The sequence below is a fragment of the Pogona vitticeps genome, chromosome 11 (assembly GCF_051106095.1).
Source record: "Pogona vitticeps strain Pit_001003342236 chromosome 11, PviZW2.1, whole genome shotgun sequence".
NCBI classification, from domain to species: domain Eukaryota; kingdom Metazoa; phylum Chordata; class Lepidosauria; order Squamata; family Agamidae; genus Pogona; species Pogona vitticeps.
The window spans coordinates 19,020,729-19,039,881 of record NC_135793.1 but is presented as its reverse complement, the minus strand read 5'-3'; the positions used below and the strand labels follow the sequence as shown (position 1 = coordinate 19,039,881).

General features: G+C 39.7%; 1 protein-coding gene across 2 annotated transcripts in view; it reads right to left on the bottom strand.

Annotated features, from left to right (window-relative positions):
- The window catches only part of IL1RAPL2 (interleukin 1 receptor accessory protein like 2), a 528,601-nt gene that overhangs the window by 493,752 nt on the left and 15,696 nt on the right, over window positions 1–19,153 (bottom strand). For both annotated transcript variants that reach the window (XM_020811816.3, XM_072981155.2), the window contains exon 2: window positions 10,375–10,475. In XM_020811816.3, the coding sequence (XP_020667475.3) occupies window positions 10,375–10,456 (82 nt within the window). In that variant the 5' untranslated portion in view covers window positions 10,457–10,475. The remainder of the gene's footprint in view (window positions 1–10,374; window positions 10,476–19,153) is intronic.

Genomic DNA, 19,153 nt, shown 5'->3' with positions numbered 1-19,153 from the left:
GAGCGTGGAAGGTGAGCTTGCTGGCTGCACCACACCTTGGAAAATTCCTTTAAACTGAACCATGACATGCTGAAGCTATCCCTAAGTGAGGAGTAGAATAGACTGATTTTCTGCATTCCGAAGCCTCATCTTACTTTCCCAACTCTGGCCAATATTAGTCTTTGTCCCGTACTGAGAAGCTTGATTTTGTCTCTTTCACAGTTTTGGTAGCTGAATATTTCTGGGACACTCTGATGAGGAAATGGCTGCCTATACAAAAAGCTGAGAGTCTCTCCAGAAGGTGCCAAGGGTCTGCAATTTCCTCAAAGAATATTAAGCTTGCAAGATGGTTGAAATTTAGTTTCCTTTCCTTTCCTTCCTTAGATACTTGTAAAAAACTCTTCATCAGCAAAAAATAAAAAGTAAAAAAAAAATCCCCAAAATATTTAAATACCATAAGATGATTCAATTATCTTGGACGACTGAATAGCAGCAACAAATTGAGTTACTGCTACAGAGAAATAAGGATTTTTATCTTTTAATAGTTTGGGAACAAGGTCTTCAGAGAATGGTATTTCCATTAGAATAAAGATTTAATAAAACACTCTCTTGCAGTTTCATAAAAAGGGAAAGAACACAGAATACATATGTGGAAAAAAATATCCAGCCTAGTGTTGACACACAGAGAAACTCTCTCAGAATAAGGTTGTTCTGATAATCTTCCTTGCATCTCCCTCAAAGGGACAATATTTAATCTTGTATATAGAAAGGTTCCGCAATAATGTAGAATACGTAGATGGGAAAAAATATGATGGGACCGGCCTGAGAACAGAGGGAGAACATACTCAAACTTTCATCTGAATATTAGCCAGCTCTCTTTGGTGAATTTGCTTCCTTACATAGTGTATAATCTTTATTCTCTTTCACCCATGTTCCTAATTAATTCTTGTGATAAACCCAGGACTTCTATCCTGCTATCTATTAATTTCTGCCAGGATGATCTAAAAGAATCTTCTTATAGTAGGGCAAGAAAAGAATCCTCAGAAAAGATGACTTTCAGCCTTAAATCAAAGGCCTATTTCCATACTCTTGCTTCAATAGAAAGCTAGGCAAACTCTGCCTATAAAAAACAACATTCACCAGACACCATGGGACATTCATTAGGCACCTTAAGGAAGGGGGAGGGGGAAATTATCAAGTTTCCCTGAAATCCCATATATCCATCCAATCACCAGAATGACTTTCCCACAAAAATGCTAATAACACTCCTGCCACATAATAACCTCTTTCTGTGTTGCAGAATTTAAACAATTGCTTGTGTCAGCACTTTTGCTTTCTACAGAATCCTATCTTTCTGAGGTCGCCAAGATAAATTTGAAGAAAAGTAGGTGAAGCACTTTACATGTTCGAGATCCCTCCCTACCATCTAGCAGCCGGCTAGATTTACATAATCAACTGTTCTTAGATATAAAGTATTAGAAATCAAAGATTTTAGTTATCTCTAAGTTATTGAGTTGGCAATATTGAGGAAATGCCTTTAAAGATTGTTTGAGACCAATTCTAGAGCAGGACAAAAGTCCTGCCTCATCTGCCAAAAAAGAATCGCTCTACTTCAGCGGGCCAATTTTGGCAGCTGACAAGATTCATCAAAAGAAAGGGCACAATTTTTTAGAAAAAAATAACAAAGGAGACAGTAAACATCCTTGTCGTACTCCAAATGAGCTGGCTGTTTCCCCCTTTAAACTACAGCGCTCTTGACCAGTGCAATTGAATCAGCCCTTTGAATCAGCCCTAACAAGGCCTGGATCCACTGTAGTGTTCCCCAGTTTTGGCCATAGTTGATCACATTTCATTGAATCAAAAGCCCCTTTCAAGTCCATAGAAGACACAACAAAGCATCTACCTAGAAGAGCCATAGAGTTTTTTTGCTAAATGTTTCAACACCAAGCAATGGTCAACTACAAAGAAATTCCTGATTGATGGATTGATGGATTGATTGATTGATTGATATCCCGTTCGACCACTCTGAGCCCATCTGTTCTTGGCTTATGATATTCTCAGTTTCTAGCCATTTCTTCCATCAGCCTAAAGAAGCCATGAGTGTTTAGTTTACCTAAAGAAGAGAGGAGGCTATTTGAGTGATAGCACTCAGGATGGGATCTCTGACCTTTTTTCAACTTTGGTTCTATTGTGGCACATTTCCTTATTTCTGGGATGGATCCTGTATCATTGACCCAGCTGGGGCTAAAAGTGATGCACACCACTGAGGATTAGCCCTAAATAATACATTTGGTATCAGGTGTGGGCCTCATTCATTGCCCTGATTGATTGATTGATTGATTGATTGATTGACTGATTCATTCATTCATTCATTCATTCATTCCACTCTGGGTGGGAAACAATCATAATAACACATTACAAACAACCCCAATAATATGTGTTTCAATCTCTTGCATATTCACTGGGCCCAAGAAAAGGATTTCTTCTAGAGCAGTGGTCCCCAACCTTGGGCCTCCAGATGTTCTTGGACTTCAACTCCCAAAAATCCTGCCCAGCAAATGTGGTGGTGAAGGCTTCTGGGAGTTGTAGTCCAAGAACATCTGGAGGCCCAAGGTTGGGGACCACTGTTCTAGAGGAACTAATCTTTCCCTTGCTTGTTTTTGTTTTCTTTTCAGAAAATAACTTCTTATATCTTTCCCAGGTTTGAGGGGAGATAGAAAATGAATTAGAGTGATAAAGAGGAATTTCCTATGGATCAAAATAGAGGATTATTTTCATTACTAATAGCCATTATTAAATGTTTCCAAACGTTGTACAATTCCCTCCCTTTCCTTTCTTTAATTAGATCTTTATAGGCTGCTTTTAAACTTAATAATTTACTTAGGTTGATATTGCAAATTCACAGTGCATACATTGGATAATTCTTTGAAGATCTTTGCATTCAGAATTAAAACAATTATTCCTGAGGCTTTTTACAGAATATTCCTAGAACAATACTATTTCTTTTGCAAATAAAAGTTTGAACAAATCAAGTAAATGAAAGCAAGTATATGCGTGTTGCTCTTGTCCATTCCTTCCAATGAGATTTTGTGACAACAGTGCACCCTTAGCAGAGTTTGAAATACAACAGGCCTTTTCACAAAAGTTTCTCCTTAAAGTGTCGTAATTAAGGTTGTAATTTAAGATCTCCACTTGCCCTACTTAACTGTTGCATTCCTTTAACTGCAAGCCCAAGTGTTAAATGGAGGTGATCACCTCCCATATAATCATTTACTTGCATATAGGAAACAGAATCAAGGTCATGGGCAAAAATCAAAAACATATCTACAACACTGGTTCCATTTGGTCCAAAGTATGTAAAATCTCCTGAATCCTCCCAGCCTCATTGAGGGGAACAACATTCCTGAAGATCATAATTCTCTCCAATTTTAATCTCTCCTGCATTACTGTATTTTCTTTAGAATTCCTAAAGACCAGGTCATGCTAGATCGAAATCCTCTGAGCAATCTGATCCAATCAGCTTTGTAAAAAACATACTGCAATTCTAGCATTGAAGTCCCCTCCCAGAAGTAGTGCTGGTGGAAAGTTCAATTTGAACTCATCAATGTTGTTTTTTTTTCCTGTGACCAACCAGATCTGAATCATTTGTCAAGACAAGTTGGGGGACATAAATGGAGCATCCTACTATATCTCCTAACTCCAAACAGACCAAAAATGCTAAAAGAACGTCATCAGACCATACTAGCAAACGAGTTGTAGTGGCAATGGCAGAAGAAACCACTCAAGCTAGACCCTCTCCAGACCTCCCCAATCCCAGGGTTTAATATTTATGAAAAAAGAAATATCATTAGGAAGATAATTTTTCCCAGTTTCCAGGTTTCTTGTAAAAGAATAATATTATTAAGTAGGAACTGCTCAGTCCCATCAGATGTAATTCCAGCTGACCATCCTGCAACATTCCAATTTAGAATTTTCATGCCCACTCAGACAATTCTCAATTTGCTTGGGTATTCCTGGGCTTTCTATGGTAGAAGTCAGTGGTAGATATCCATAAACAATACTAATCTTTGGTTCTATATGGGCAGGAGGAACATCACTTGGAACCGGTTCTCTTGATAATTTTCTAATCAAGAATGGGATTATTCCACCCACTGATTTATATATGGGGCAATTTTCCTTCTTTATTTCTCATTACCAATCTCAAGGCTTTTATTTCCCTTTGCTCATGAGTTTTCTTAACTCGTTGGAGGTTCTCAAGCAGCATCCAATTGTGTGTCTGTTAGAAGTGAATGAGGGCATTTTGCAACCTTCCATTGACCCATCTAATTTGGAGCTACTGGTGCATTTCCTGACCCTTCAAACCTAAGACTTTTAGCACTCCAGCTTCAGCTGTGTTGCTTTCATTATTAGATGTAACTTATTCCTGCTCTGGGGCATTTACAAAGGGTACCTTTTTCCTCTGTGTTTGTTTCCTAACTTTAGGAAACTGAAATTGGGGTAGGTATTTTTAAAGCATCTCTTAGGAAAGATATAAAAAGAGTTTAACTACTGTTTGCTATTATGTCTCGTGGGATTTTAGCAGAATAAAATATTAAATGAATATGACTCACTCTCAAATTCTTTGAGAGCCTCTCTAAGTATTTCAGATAAATAACTCTTGGATGATAGTTTAGGAGAAAACCAAAATGTTCGTTGTTTTGTATCCCATTCAGCCACTCTAGCCTGGGTAGGATAAAATAGAAAGTGAAATTTTAGAGTGATTCAGAACTAATGATGGGGAGCTAAATTTCTAGGTATAGAAGCCATACATAGATTCATAGTTATGTTTGAGTTACCCACAAATGGTGTTAATTGGGATTCCCAAGGAATCAATTTACTTGTAGATCTTTTGCAACATTTAGACATTTAAAAAGTTTCTGAAGCCAATAGCTGGAGGATATCCACTTAATCTAGCTGGGGACGTGGTGGCGCTGTGGGCTAAACCGCAGAAGCCTGTGCTGCAGGGTCAGAAGACCAGGCAGTCGTAAGATCGAATCCACGTGACGGAATGAGCGCCCGTCGCTTGTCCCAGCTCCCGCCAACCTAGCGGTTCAAAAGCATGCAAATGCGAGTAGATAAATAGGTACCATCTCGGTGGGAAGGTAAACAGCGTTCCATGTCTAAATCACACTGGCCATGTGACCACAGAAAGATTGTCTTCGGACAAACGCTGGCTCTATGGCTTGAAGAGCGGGATGAGCGCCGCCCCCTAGAGTCGGACACGACTGGACAAAAATTGTCAAGAGGAACCTTTACCTTTATCCACTAATCTAGTTTATTTTCTTATTATTTAATGGATTTTCAACTTCATCTATTGCCTTCTATACTTGATTTTTCCCATTATCCCATTCCTGCTTCTATGAGCTGCTGTCCAATTCTTCAACAGAAAAGTCTTGTAAGATATTGAATCTACTTGACATCTTAGTTCCCCAAAATGTATCAATTTTACATTGTTTACTTATTTATTTATTTATATTTTATTTATTTATTTTTATTTATTTTATATATATCCCGCCTATCTGGGTCGGGTCAGGACCACTCTAGGCGGCTACTTGATGACAAATCACCTGTTTCAAAAGGACAGCCTCTCTTTTTTGCTCATTTTAATTTTAGTCCTAGGGAATATGCAAAATCCAGTAATATATGTGGTTACTAATTAGATTATATGCTCCAATAAAATGCCAAGATGAACTTCAACATTTCCCGAATCATGGGTTCCTTCACTAACTCTCTCCAGGCATTATAAACTGCCTAAGGGGTTATCACTCTTTTCACTCTAAAGTAGAGCCATTACAAATGGATTGCTCCAATTCTTCTTTCTCTACGTATCAAAAAGAGTAAGGGTAACAGGGCTGAATCCACAACATAAGGAAGTGATCTAAATTAATATAGAGAGACTAGTAAGTAACAGGGCAGATTTAAGTAAAAGCTAATTCAACAATATAATAAGCAGGGTTGGAACAAACTGCCTATATTAATAAACAGCAACCAAAGCGAGCAGGCTGAGAGACTGCCTAAACAGGAGAGACCAGTGCAAGCGGACCGGGGCAAATAACCTAAATTAATGAACAATCAACAGACATATATTTATGGAGAACATGGCTCCCCATGTTATTTAATGACTAGTAGAAGCTAATAGGAGCAGACTAAAAGATTAATACTTGAGCATTCTTCCTCCAACTGATTAACGTTAATCAATAACTTAAATGACATTCTGATTTATTATTTATTAAAATTAATTTTAAAATTAATTAAGAAGAAAACATATATTAGGACTTCCATGTCTGCAGGATTGTTATCCACAGGTTTTCCACAGCCTTCTGACCTTTCTCCCACCATTTTCTGGCCTTTGTGCCACCCCCTTGTATTTTCCATATATGTTTCCCTCGTATCTGCAGTTTCAGGTATCCACTGTAGGACATTAAATAGACCTCCCGCAGATACAAGGGTTCTCCTGTAATAACATTCATTCAAACTATTTAAAATATAAATATTGATATTTTTTTAACTACATGTGCAAGGGCAGGGTCTAATTAGCAGAATGGCCATTGTTCAGCTACTTCCCACTTACACCAGTAACAAACGAATCATAAAAACACAAATAGAAACCTAAGAAGGTGAGGAGGAAGATAAGTAATCTAGGATAATGGGCACAAAGGAAAATGTTGGGGGGGTTTCTAACAAGGTATTCACCGAGGCTGTCACCAAAGGCACTGATTGTGGGGCAGAGCTTGCTTTTAAGAGCTGCCTTGTGGGGGCCTTCGTGGTAGAGGCGCCCTGGGCCCCACCTACCCAAAACTCACTCCTCCTCCCACTTGGCAAAAAGTAAGACATACAGATAGCAAGGGCAGCACAAGAAAATCATTTGCAGAAGTAGACTAGGAACCATTTCATACCAGAACACAAAAGAGGGCAAAATTTCAACCATTAAAGGAAAACAGGACTGAGGATGGCTGATCATGATTCCCTGCAGCACCTTGGATTGCCAGGATCTGCCCGGATGTCATATAAGCAGTCCCTGCCCACCTCCTTATGAATAGTAAGAAGGAAAAGGTTTTCTGAATGCAGACTTAAGAGCTGTGGACAGAAATCAGTTTCTTTGGCTGCACCATCCCTTCCATCTTCTATTGGGGCCACTGAAAAATCCAGGTTCCGAAATGGCAGGTAGGTGGATGCTGGAAATATCAAACATCTCCACCATTCAGTGAGTTTCTTACCAGTGCATATGCAGTGATTCAGTCAGGAAGGGAATATAATGGTATGATAAATTGATCTCTATGAAACACTTATTCCTGTACAGGGAGTGAAAGATCTGTTCCACCTCTTAGCCTGCTGCATAAATCGCTCCCCTCCCCGCAGCACCTTGGAACACCCTTATCTTTGTTTTCTTCTCCCAAGTACAATTCTTTACACCGAATATAACAGCAAACCTTCCCCTTCCATGCCCCCGAACTATTTGAAGATAAACCTCCGTATGCAAGATCTTTTCTCTGCAAAGGACACAATCATTACTTATGCTTCAATGCTTGCCCTAAAATCTGAAAGACACTGAAAATCCATTTAGCACATGACATTATCAAGGAAAAAGAAAAGTCAATAGCTTAGCTTCAGGTAGCAACCTTTAAAAAGAAGAAGAGGAAAACCACCTTGCTAGACTTTGATCATTGAACCCAAGATGTCACCCTACTAAATACAGGAAAGTTTTACTCTCTCTTAACTCAGAGGTGGAGCTTAGACGAAGTCGCATTAGTGCAGCTTATGAACTCACCTTAGAAATAATCAGAGCTTAGGAGAGTGATGTTTTTGGGCTACAACTTCCAGAATCCCCCAGCTAACATCCTCTAACAAGCTAGCCACTGGTCATGTCAAGTGGGAAACACAATTCAAGCAAGCAGCTTTCCCAAACTGTGGAATCATATAAAATTATCTGTTCTTTTCTTTTAACTTATATTTTCTGCCAGCTTGGAATGCCTGAAGTCTATTGGGAGGAGGAGACAGGAGCTTAAACACCCTGCCTTCCCTTCTGCAATGTGTCTTTCAATAAACGGATCAATATTTTTTATAAAGAACTATACCCCAAGGTACACATCTAACAGAGTTAAGGTCAAATGCCAGGAATTGTGCCCTCATCAAAATCAAGCCCAACTATCACCACCAAGAGGATTGGGGACACATGTTAGCACTGGCAGAACATCCCAATTAGGAATAGAGTAAGACTGCAACAACAACAAAAGTAAGGTTGAAATTCAAACACCCTCCTTCTCTTAAAAGTAGAGCACTATTTTTTCTGATCTCTGTAGGATTTACATCTATATTTGCAATTTCCTTCCCATCTGTAGGTTGTTTAAAAAAAAAAAACAACAACACTGTAAAGTCCATGATTCCAAGCAGGAAATGATATTTTGCACAATTGTGATCCTCTCTTCTTCCCATTTTGTCAAGTAAGGCTTTCGTCATGCATTGGTGAAAGCCAAGGAAACCAGAAAAATCAAGATAAAAGGTTCTGGTTAACTGGGTTTTTCTACTACATGCCCAAATTCAACTTGCTTTTACAATATTAAAATCCCTATCCCAAAATGAGCAAGCTGTGAAGGACCATGCATCACTAATACCATTAGCATCGTCTTCTTTAATCCATAAGTAACTTGCTTTATATAACTGTTCTTGTAAAGTATGCGTTTATTAATGTCCTTCCCACCAAGTCCAGCCAGTAAGGTATCCATTAAATGTCCAAGCAAGTGCTTGAGATGCCTCAACAATTGCTTACGATAAAGTAAGCACAAACCCACCTCTCTTAGATATTTGCCACTGTAACTTCAGGCAAGAGCATGTCTTTCTCACTGGAGGAAAGACAATGACCAACAAAGAAACAGTTTGTACAGTGCTTGTATCAAAGATGTACTAATTTTCATGAGTGATGCTTCAAATGGTTATTGCATTTGTCAGTACTTTAACTTGTTTTTTAAATTATATTGTCTAGAATGTACATACTGCATTTTTGAAAGATGGTTACAAAGACAGTGTCCTTAACGGCAATGGCACTCAAAACTACAGGATGCTACTCAAACAGAAAGTGCAACAGAAAGTATGTCAAGACCGGTCTCAAGCATCTGGGATGGCCAACTGCTTCCATGCCACCTCCCTTGTGTGGCTCATGCAATGTCTGCTCTTTTCTTCAAGCAGGGGTGAGGACAGGATTGGCAATGTATGTTCACCGCACATCATTCTCATTGGTTCCCTCTGTTGGAGCTATTCATGAGCACTATTCCATTCACTGGTGATGCGTTTAAGGCCAAAGGTGCATTTTATTAACACTTGCGCAGATCCTCTTGGAGGTAGGCCAATGATCACATGTCCTTTGTTTCCCCCCCCCACCTCTCCACTCCAGAACTCCAGCATAAAAAGAAGCACCTCACAAAGAATCCCAATTACACAGTTTCCAACATGGCTTGCGTGTCATGGACTCAGCATGTGCCAAAACAGAACTGCCATCTCCCAAGTGGAAAATAAGGCGCAACAAATCAGTGATTAAGGTCATATTTGTACCGTTCACAAACTGAAATCTCAACACCTCAATTGTTACTGTCAGCGTTTCAAGGTTTTAAATGCCACATTCTTTTAAATTGTGCTCTGTGGATCAGAATGCTAAATACAGTTTCGTGGTGCCAAATAGACACGGGGGCTTTGTTTTCATATCCGGGGAGATAATACAAAGCATGGCACCAGAGGTAATCAGTGCTGGAAGAAGAAAAAGACTGGTTCTCATGTGTTTATAAAGTGTCATTAAAGTTTGGACAGCCATCTCACAAATGGCTTACTACAAAGGAGTTTGCATGTGTGCTATAAGAGTTCCAGCCTTCTGTACGGTGTGCTTAGTATTTGATTAGGTGAGGGTGCAGAAAATCATCACAGACACATAGGCCAAAATTATTTCACAAAGGGATTGCATTTATTTCCAAGGGTAATTGTGGCTTATTGAGAAAGTATCTGTTCACTGTGTACCTGGTCGCTTACCTATCTTGTCCCCAGTGCATGTCCCAACACCTCACCAATTAGCCACAATTGTCTGTGACAACTTACATAATTCCTTTGCAAACACAATTAGGATTTTAGCCATCGTTCTGCAATCGTTACCCATGGGTCTTGTCCTGTAACATTTGGAATCTGCCCCCAGCCTGGCATCAGAAGAACCCTCTCCTGGCCTATGAAATTTAAGGAAATAGGAGACTGCAGTCCTGGGAGCCCTAAGGGCTTCCTCTAGTAGACCATAGCCTTCTTTTTGTAGCCAAGCCCAGCAACCGATACTTCTGCAAAACCACAGAATAAATGGCAAATAAAAGCATTTATGGAACTCACCCGAATTTCTCTTAGATATCAACTTCATGCTTGTGCTGAATACCGTGCAAATCGCAAGGATCAAAAGGGCAGCTGGCTTCATCTTGGAGTCGCTTTGTCAGCTGAAATGCAAACAAAACACATGAGTCTTTCCCCAGCACCCTGCCTATCTGGCGAGCTTTATGTGAATAGACTCACAGAGCATCCCATTTGATACCACTATCTTGGAAACCCAACCTTTTGTTTGAAGATCAATGGGTAAGTCAATACTCATGTGGATTCGCCATTGACTGAAAGGATCACATTTGGTTGGCAATAACAATGGAACTTAGGCGAGTAACTGCTGGATTTGCTTCAGTTCCTGGTTTGCAGAAGAAGGGGACACAAGAGTACTATCACCCCTGCTTCAGGATTAGCCCATTTTGCTACTACTGTTATAAGTATAAGCAAGCAGAATTATGATTGTGGATAACAATCCTGAGGGTTGTCGTACAAAACCAGAAATCTGCGTGTTTCCAATTGGAAGGTTACTAAGGCAAACACGCTTTGGATAAAACTGGAGGTCATCAAGAGATGGGGCTTTTGAATTTCATTAAGGGCCATTCTACCCATTTTCTCGTATAATTTCAGCACCAGTTTGATTCTACAGATGGAGAAAAACAGATCAATGTTCCAAAAAACAGACAATTTTCATAAATGTTGCATCTGTGACTTTGAGGTGGGAGGAAAGTTTCACAATGTGACTCATTATTATCCCGACTACCACTATTTCCACCTTATTTTGTGAAAGTATTAGCAATTTGTCTTAATCTAAGCACTGCAATTATTGTATTTTTATGCATCATTTTAAAAAAAAGTCCATTTAAGCCACAAGGACCAAAAGCAAGTAACCATGATATTAAGATTCTACAGGACAGTGAGCTTTGAACTGAACTGCAACACTGAATTGCAAAATTAAATGATCTCAACTTCCTTTTCCCTCCCCGCAAATATATCCAAAATTTGAAAGGATTGAGAGTTGCACCAATAAGGAAGGAAGGAAGGAAGGAAGTAAATAAGGAAGTAAGGAAGGAAGTAAGGAAGTAAGGAAATAAGTAAGTAAGTAAGTAAGTAAGTAAGTAAGTAAGGAAGGAAGGAAGGAAGGAAGGAAGGAAGGAAGGAAGGAAGGAAGGAAGGAAGTTATCTATATATGTAAAAGTCATTAATAGAACATCATGAATAGAGATGTAAAATTTCCAAACATTTTATTATTTATCATTGTAAAAAAAAACATTCCACACTGCATTTTCCCCTCATTTTTTAAGGAACAAACAACAGCTTTGGGGAAAAATTGACAAAAACCTGTCCCCCCCCCCCCAAGTTTATCGATGTTTTTTTCAGGCCTTCCTATCACTAATTGGTGATTGGGGTGAAGAAGACCTATTTATTGATCAATTGATGCAATAAATCTATTTTACACTATCATTTGGCCTCTGTATGTAGTCAGTCTGTTGATTTATCTTTTTTAAACATTTTATATAATCTTGGCCCTCTAAAATAAGTCTTTATTGAATGAAGATGGAAAGAATAACAGCAACGAAATAATAGTACAGGTATTTCACTAGAAATGTATAACTGGATTTAATTCCTTCACACTATTGTTACATACTGCAGGTGGTTCAAATCTGTGATTTTTAGCCTGCAGAGTAAACCATGCACCATGTATGTAACAAAGGGGGCAGCAGTCCACAAAAGCTTATGCCAAAGAAAGCTTCTTGAAATTTTAAGGGTTTTGTAAGATACTTGGTCCTTTCATCTGGAAAAGAGCATCTCTGGCTTGATACAACAGAGTAACCCACCTACAATCCCTGACTCATTATTTTCACACATATATGAATTGCCACTTGCTAATTTCAAATTCTCAGCCACAACAGCCTGATGCCAACACCAACACCACAACCCACTGAAACAAGCAGTATAAACAGATCATCCACTGTCTACATATGATTATTTTTTTAAAATTAGGCTGGCAGATTCTACTCTAGATATTTGAATTTTGAGACCACCAAGCTGGCATCTCCCAAGGGTAGGCACCAAAAAAGGAGGAAACACCTTGACAAAGATAAAGGGTGTAGATTCACATGTGCGAATTTATATGCATACTTGCGAATTTAGAAGGAACAGCACGATTTAAATAAAAGTAAAACCCACGTCACCGACAGAGGCAACATTGTGACAAGGTGATTCGTGCGTTCCTGCTCAGCTTGTAATTCTGATGCCCTGCACCATTTGGACTACGCAGAATTCACCCAGTACTAAAGCGAGCAACATCATCACCCCTCTTTCCTTGGGAAAACAAGAACCTCTTTACACAGAGATTTCAGAAGCTCCTTACCAGGTCTTATCTCCCAGTTCACTCTGCTATCTTCAACAGGTCACAGAAGTACAGAAATTTGGTTTAAACTAAGGACAGCCTATCAAGCCCTGTATCGTCTGTTCTGACTGGGAAAAGCTCTCTGGCATCTCAAACAAAAATGAGTACAATTCGTTTCATTGACCAACGTTCAGCAAAAGACTGCCATGTCGCTCTGCTTCAGCACATACTATAACAAAAACAAAGTCTTACACTGCTTTAAGACATCTGATTTATTTCCTATAAGTTTCCAGTCACATGAGATACAAGCCGTGACTGTATGTAGCTCACAGATTAATATACTTGACTATATTCTGTATATGCTGGTGTACTGAGAATGGATTTGAAAGATATAAATCCTAAGATTTATGGAACGCCAATAGAACTATTTGAAGCCACAATGGCTGAAATCTGTCAAAATCCTAACAAGAATATGTCAGTGAATATGAAAAACAAAACAATGGTCCATGGACTGAAAACATTCAACATACATTCCAATCCCCAAGAAAGGAGATACCAAGGAATGTAGTAACTGAGTCACTGGATAATACGGTGGTTTAGGTATTTGGCTGTAGAGCCAACTTTGGATTTCAATTCGCTACTGTGCCTCTTGACAAGAGCTGTACTCAATGATCCATTGGGTCCCTTCCAGCTCTGCTGTTCCAACACAGAGGGGCATTGCTTGAATTTCCCATGCAAGCAAAGTGATGTTCAAGGTGTTGCAACAAGGGCTTTTACCTTGCATGGCTTAAGAAACGCCTGATGTTCAAGTTGGATTCCAAAAGGAAGAGACACTCAAGATCATATTCGCTGGCTACTGGAGTGCAACAAGAATTTCAGAAGACCAGTCTATGCTTTATAGACAACAGCAAGGCCCTTGACTGTGTGGATCATGAGAACTTTTCTGGAAAAAAATGGGTGTGCTTCACATTTGATTGTCCTAATACTGTATATAACTGGTATTGTGGACAAGAAGCTACTGTTAGGACAGAATCTGGAGAAACAGAATGCTTTCCTATAGGCGAAGGGTTGGGTTTTTTTTTCTCCCTATTTGTTCAATCTGTACACAGAACATATACAGAAAACTGGACTAGAGTCAGATGAAGAGGGAATGAAAACTATTAGAAGAAGTGTAGATGATAGCATCTTTCTGGAGGAAAGGAGCAACGACTTTAAATGACTTCTAGTGAAAATTAAAGAAAATGTTAAATCAGGACTTCAATTGAACATTAAGACAAAAGTCAAGACTATAGAAGAACTACACAACTCCCATGTTGAAAGTAAAGAAATTTAACTTGTGAAGGATTTTGTATACCTTGGTGTGAATCCTACCAGCCCGCCCTCCCAGGGGTCCTGTAGCCAAGGAGTCCACCAGGAAAAACTCCATGATTTCCAGTGTGGTTTGGTCACTCGTGGAAGTTAAGAGATTACAGCCATAAAATGCAAGAAGACCACCAAGACTCAGAACAGCGGCAATGAAGGAGTTAGAAAAGATCATCATGTGTAAATGTGTGTCACCAAGATCATCCACAGTCCTATATTTCTGATGCATGGGTGTGAAAGCTGGACAGTGAAGAAAGCTGCCGGGGGGGGAAATGATTTGTTCGAAATACAGTGTTGGAGGAGAGCTTTGCAAATATTCTGGACTGACAGAAAGATGAATAAGTGGTAAAAGGCGAAAGATTTATACGATCTGAAGAGAAACCAGAGGCGGAGCTTTGTTGCGGTGCTGCCAGTAACTCCAGAGAGGAGCTCTCTGGAAAAAACTGGAACCCTCCGGCCCGGGATCCCCCTTTTGAAATGGGGATCAAAGGAGAGTCTAGAAGAAGTCTCTCTGAAGCAGATGGTGAGCAGCAGAAGGAGAAGAAAGGGAGGCAGACCTGGACTTTTTTCTTCTGAAGAAATCACCGTGCACGGACTGGAGCGGGCGCCATTTTTTGGCACTGAGCCGCGAGGAACCCTTTACCGGGGGAGAGGAGAGCAATCAATATAAACTAATAATATAAAACAAGTAAGTAAGCCGAAGCCTCTGATTTATGAAACAGCCTCATTAAGCTGAAATAAGAATGAAAATATTTGGCTGAAAGAATAAATGCAGCGGCGGGTTTATCTTATCAGTCTGACTCAAAAGCGAAACTAAGCTTCTCCAAGTGAACTCTTAAAACACCAGGCTGATTCTAAAGCCGAGAGTCTGAGATGGAAAAATAAATCTTATGTTTCTGGAAAAGAATCCCAGACAGCAACACCGTCTGACTGGATTTAAGAGACTTCGGTGGATGCAGTGTGGCTGGGATACGTTACTCTTTGCCTTCTATGGACTTTGGGAACTATAAATAATAGAATTTGGTGGTTTTCGGGAGAAGGAGCTGACGTGGCCGACTGGACTAAGGAGCATTAAGGGGTTAATGAAGATCACAAGACGAGCTCCAAGGACAATCTACTGGACAGTTTGAGACTTTACGATTGTTTTGTTTGCCGGACTGCAGACCACGTGTGTCTAATAACAGAAGCTTGCTGAACCCAGGAGAAGAAGAAATAACTGCGTCACGGTTCTATTTGATATTGTATTTGCTGGGCTAAAAGTTGATTTTTATATTACAATATTTGGATAAAGATTGGAGGGAGATCTAAGGGGAGGATTATGATGAGGGGTTTGAATTGTTGATAAAATTGTGGAAACTGGAAGGATTTCTAGGGGGTGATTATTGTGGTATTTATACAAACCCCAAAGCCTGAGATGGACCCCAAAAATTCAAAAGAACAAATGGAGACTTGGTCTGTTCAATCCCAAAGTTCTGGAATAGTGGTGCAAGAAATAGAAAAGGAATGGCAGATTAATATACAAAGGCTAATATTAACAGGGTTCCAGCAAGTGAATGCAGGTCTTAGCAAAATAGAAGATTTGATGAAAGGGATGAAAGAGGGGACAGTAGATGCCAAACAAAACTTAAATGAAGTTGTACAAACTTTAGAATCGTCTGTATTAGATATGACACCAGGTAATATGAATGCAGTAGAGAGTTATCCAGTGACCCATGCAGCTTCCAAAATTAAAAAACATTATGACAAAAATCTTAAGGAGGCAGAGATACTGAAACCAGACAATCTTATGGTGAAAATATGGGAAGTGAAAAAAATGGATATTCTGTCAGATGGGCTGAAAGACTGTTCAATTCAAAAAGAAAATGAACGATGGGATGTATTGTATAAATGGCAGCAGCTACCAGACAATGTTGGAATAACATAGAATAAAATTTAAATTAAATGATAAGATAAAAGCAGGAGGGTAATCAAACTGTGAAAAAGCAAAAAGTTGATATGTATTAGTAATATGAATTGATTGGATGATGTTATACTTTATGCTCTCCTATCCCCCAAAACCATTTTCCCTTCTCTATCCCCTCTTTCTTTTTGTACCCTTTATCCCTGTTCCTAAATAAATATATAAAAAAGGGGGGGGGGGGGAAAGAAAGATGAATAAGTGGGTCCTCGATCAAATCAAGCCTGAACTATCTCTGGAAGCAAAAAATGATGAATCAGAGGCTGTCCTACTTTGGGCACATCATAAAGAGGCAGGATTTTCTGGGGGGAAAAAAACAATAATGCTGGGAAAGTTGGAAGGCTGCAGGAAAAAAAGGAAGTTCAAATGCAAGATGAATGGGCTTCCTAAAAGAAATATGGCCTTGAGTTTAGAAGAGCTGAGGAGGGCTGTTGAGGGCAGGAGGTCACTCATTCATAAAGTCAGAGGCAACTTGACAACACATAACAAGAACCACGTGTACCTGCACGTCATGATATGGAGTGACAGGAATCAAAGCCCATTACGCCACTAGTCCCTACATCGACTCCAGCACCATCATTACAGGTCCAAACAACGTCTGATTTTAAAAACTGAAAGAAAACTGAAGCAGATCTAAATAAGAAAACAAAAAAAGTTGCAATATTAAAACACAGTTGATTTGAAGACAATTTAAAGGCAGATCATTGAATAAACACAGCATTCACTCACCAAAGCCACTTCCTCACCCGCCCATCTGCTGCCCCAAACCCTCACTGACAGGGTCTTGGCCTGAGAACTGAAGGACAAACGGGGAAGAACTAGTCTAGGTTTCCTTGGGAGAAAATCCCTCAATCTCGGAACAGCCACCAAAAGTCCATCTCTGACTCCCCTGCCCCTCAAATCCTGCCTCTGAGGAAGGGGAGACCAAGCGGAGGACTGAACTATGGCCTCTACTCAGATACCGTTCCAGATGGTGTTGCGCTGCCACTCCCACCAGCCCCAGCTAACATGGAGGATGATGACAGAACATCGAAGATGAGAGTTGAAGTTCAAAACACATGGAGGAACAGGAGGTTGGGTATAAGCCTTCTCGCTCGTCCCAAAAATGATGGCACCAGTTATCACTTGGAAATAACGTGAAATCCACCAGTAAAGAAGAATGTCCGGAGTCATATCCTACGTACACAGCTCAGACATTTCAAACTGGAGTGTCGCTGTGTGACAATCTTTCCCTCTCCCTACCCATTGGCTTTAGAACCACAGAATGGGAATGATACTTTTTTGGACTAGACTGGGAGCTACAGTTCAAAAAAAATGAAAATTTCCATGCTTTTTTGAGAATCAGTACACCATGCTCCAGGGAGAATGTAAAGCACCATGTAAAATATCTCATATAGGAGCAATTACTCTACTTAACTCTGTTATTTCAGCATTTCCATGTACTTTTTAAAAGATTCCCTTTCTTACTGTATTATTATATGCAACTCTTCATAGTCGTCCTGATATATATATATATATATATATATTTTTAATTCCCCTGAGCGCTCTCCGCTTTCCGATTCCTTAAGGCTAGAACACTCGAGAGCCAAAGGAGGAACAGAAAAATTATGGAGAGGCAGACAACCCAGCAACAGTTAATGAAGGAATTACTATGCAAGGGGATTATTAACCTTTCCTTAGAGCGTCAAATCCCAGTTCAAGTAGGGTTATCTTGACAAGAGAGGGGTATCTTTTTATTAAAAAAAAGGAAAAGAAAAAAGTAATTGAGCTAAATCTTTTGACAGATAACTGTAATGATGATGTTATGCTAGAATGATTTTCAAGTGTTTCTGCGCAAATTACTTTCTCCACTCTTGTCTCTTCGGCTAGAAATAGGGGAGTCAGGTCCTCATCCCACAGGGCATTAATCTTTCCTCTTATATTTCTGCTCACACCATCGAAAATATCAAAGTTGCAGAAAGAGGCTTTGTTTGGAACAAGGGAAAGGCTGTTTTTTAAAAAGGCTACTAGCAGAAAAGGGGGGGGGATGAAAATGTAACTAATAAATAGAAAATTTAAAACAGGTTTGCCCCCAACCTCTGGCAAACGGACATTGAAACTGACGAGGATGCCATATATTCCAGTATAGCAGAGCCAAGAAGAAGGAAATAGCACCAATTTCTGTCCTAGATGAAGAGTTCTATTTTGGAACGATGGGACAGTTTTCGCTTTTCCATTTGGAAGACTTGTAAGTGTAGGTGCTCTAAAACCATCTACAAATACTCTGGGTTGATGCTTAGCAACACTGACACGTACCTGCAATTAAGGCTACACACATTATAATGTGAGGGAGATTAATTTATTGGATGTTACAGATTTCACTGTTGGTTTACTGCGGTTAAGGAATCAGGCGGGGGGAAAATCCTTCACAGGGTGGTGGAATCATAGCGATTCCTCGTCATTTGGCTTTAGGGTGCAATCCAGCTCCATTAAACAGCATGAAACTTGGCTGTTGAATATTTTGAATTTTTGTCTGAATTTAAAATTTAAAAGGACACTTGAACTTTGCAATTCTATGAGCAATTTCTGTGTTGGTGCTGTTGCCAAGGAGTTGTGTGCACAAATTATGTTATATAACTGTAGATAAGAGATTCATTTTTTTGAAATTGTGTTTTCAGGGCTCAGCAATAGATATCTAAGTCAACACATAGCCCCACAGAACTCCAAAGTACTACACATGCACTGTGCCCATTGAATGCTGACCACTGATTCATGCTATGAATGCAAGTGTTAGCTAATATGTTTGTTAGGTAAAGGTTCCACTTGACATTTAGTCCAGTTGTGTCTGACTCTAGGGCACGGTGCTCATCCCCATCTCTATGCCATAGAGCCAGCATTTGCCCAAAGACTATTTCTGTGGTCACGTGGCCAGTGCGACTAGACACAGAACACTGTTACCTTCCCACCAAGGTAGTACCTATTTATCTACTCACATTTTTACATGCTTTTGAATGGCTAGGTTGGCAGGAGCTGGGACAAGCGACGGGAGCTCACTCCGATGGGTGGATTCGATCTTATGACTGCTTGGTCTTCCAAACTTGCAGCGCAGAGGCTTCTGCGGTTTAACCCGCAGTGCCACCACGCCCCTG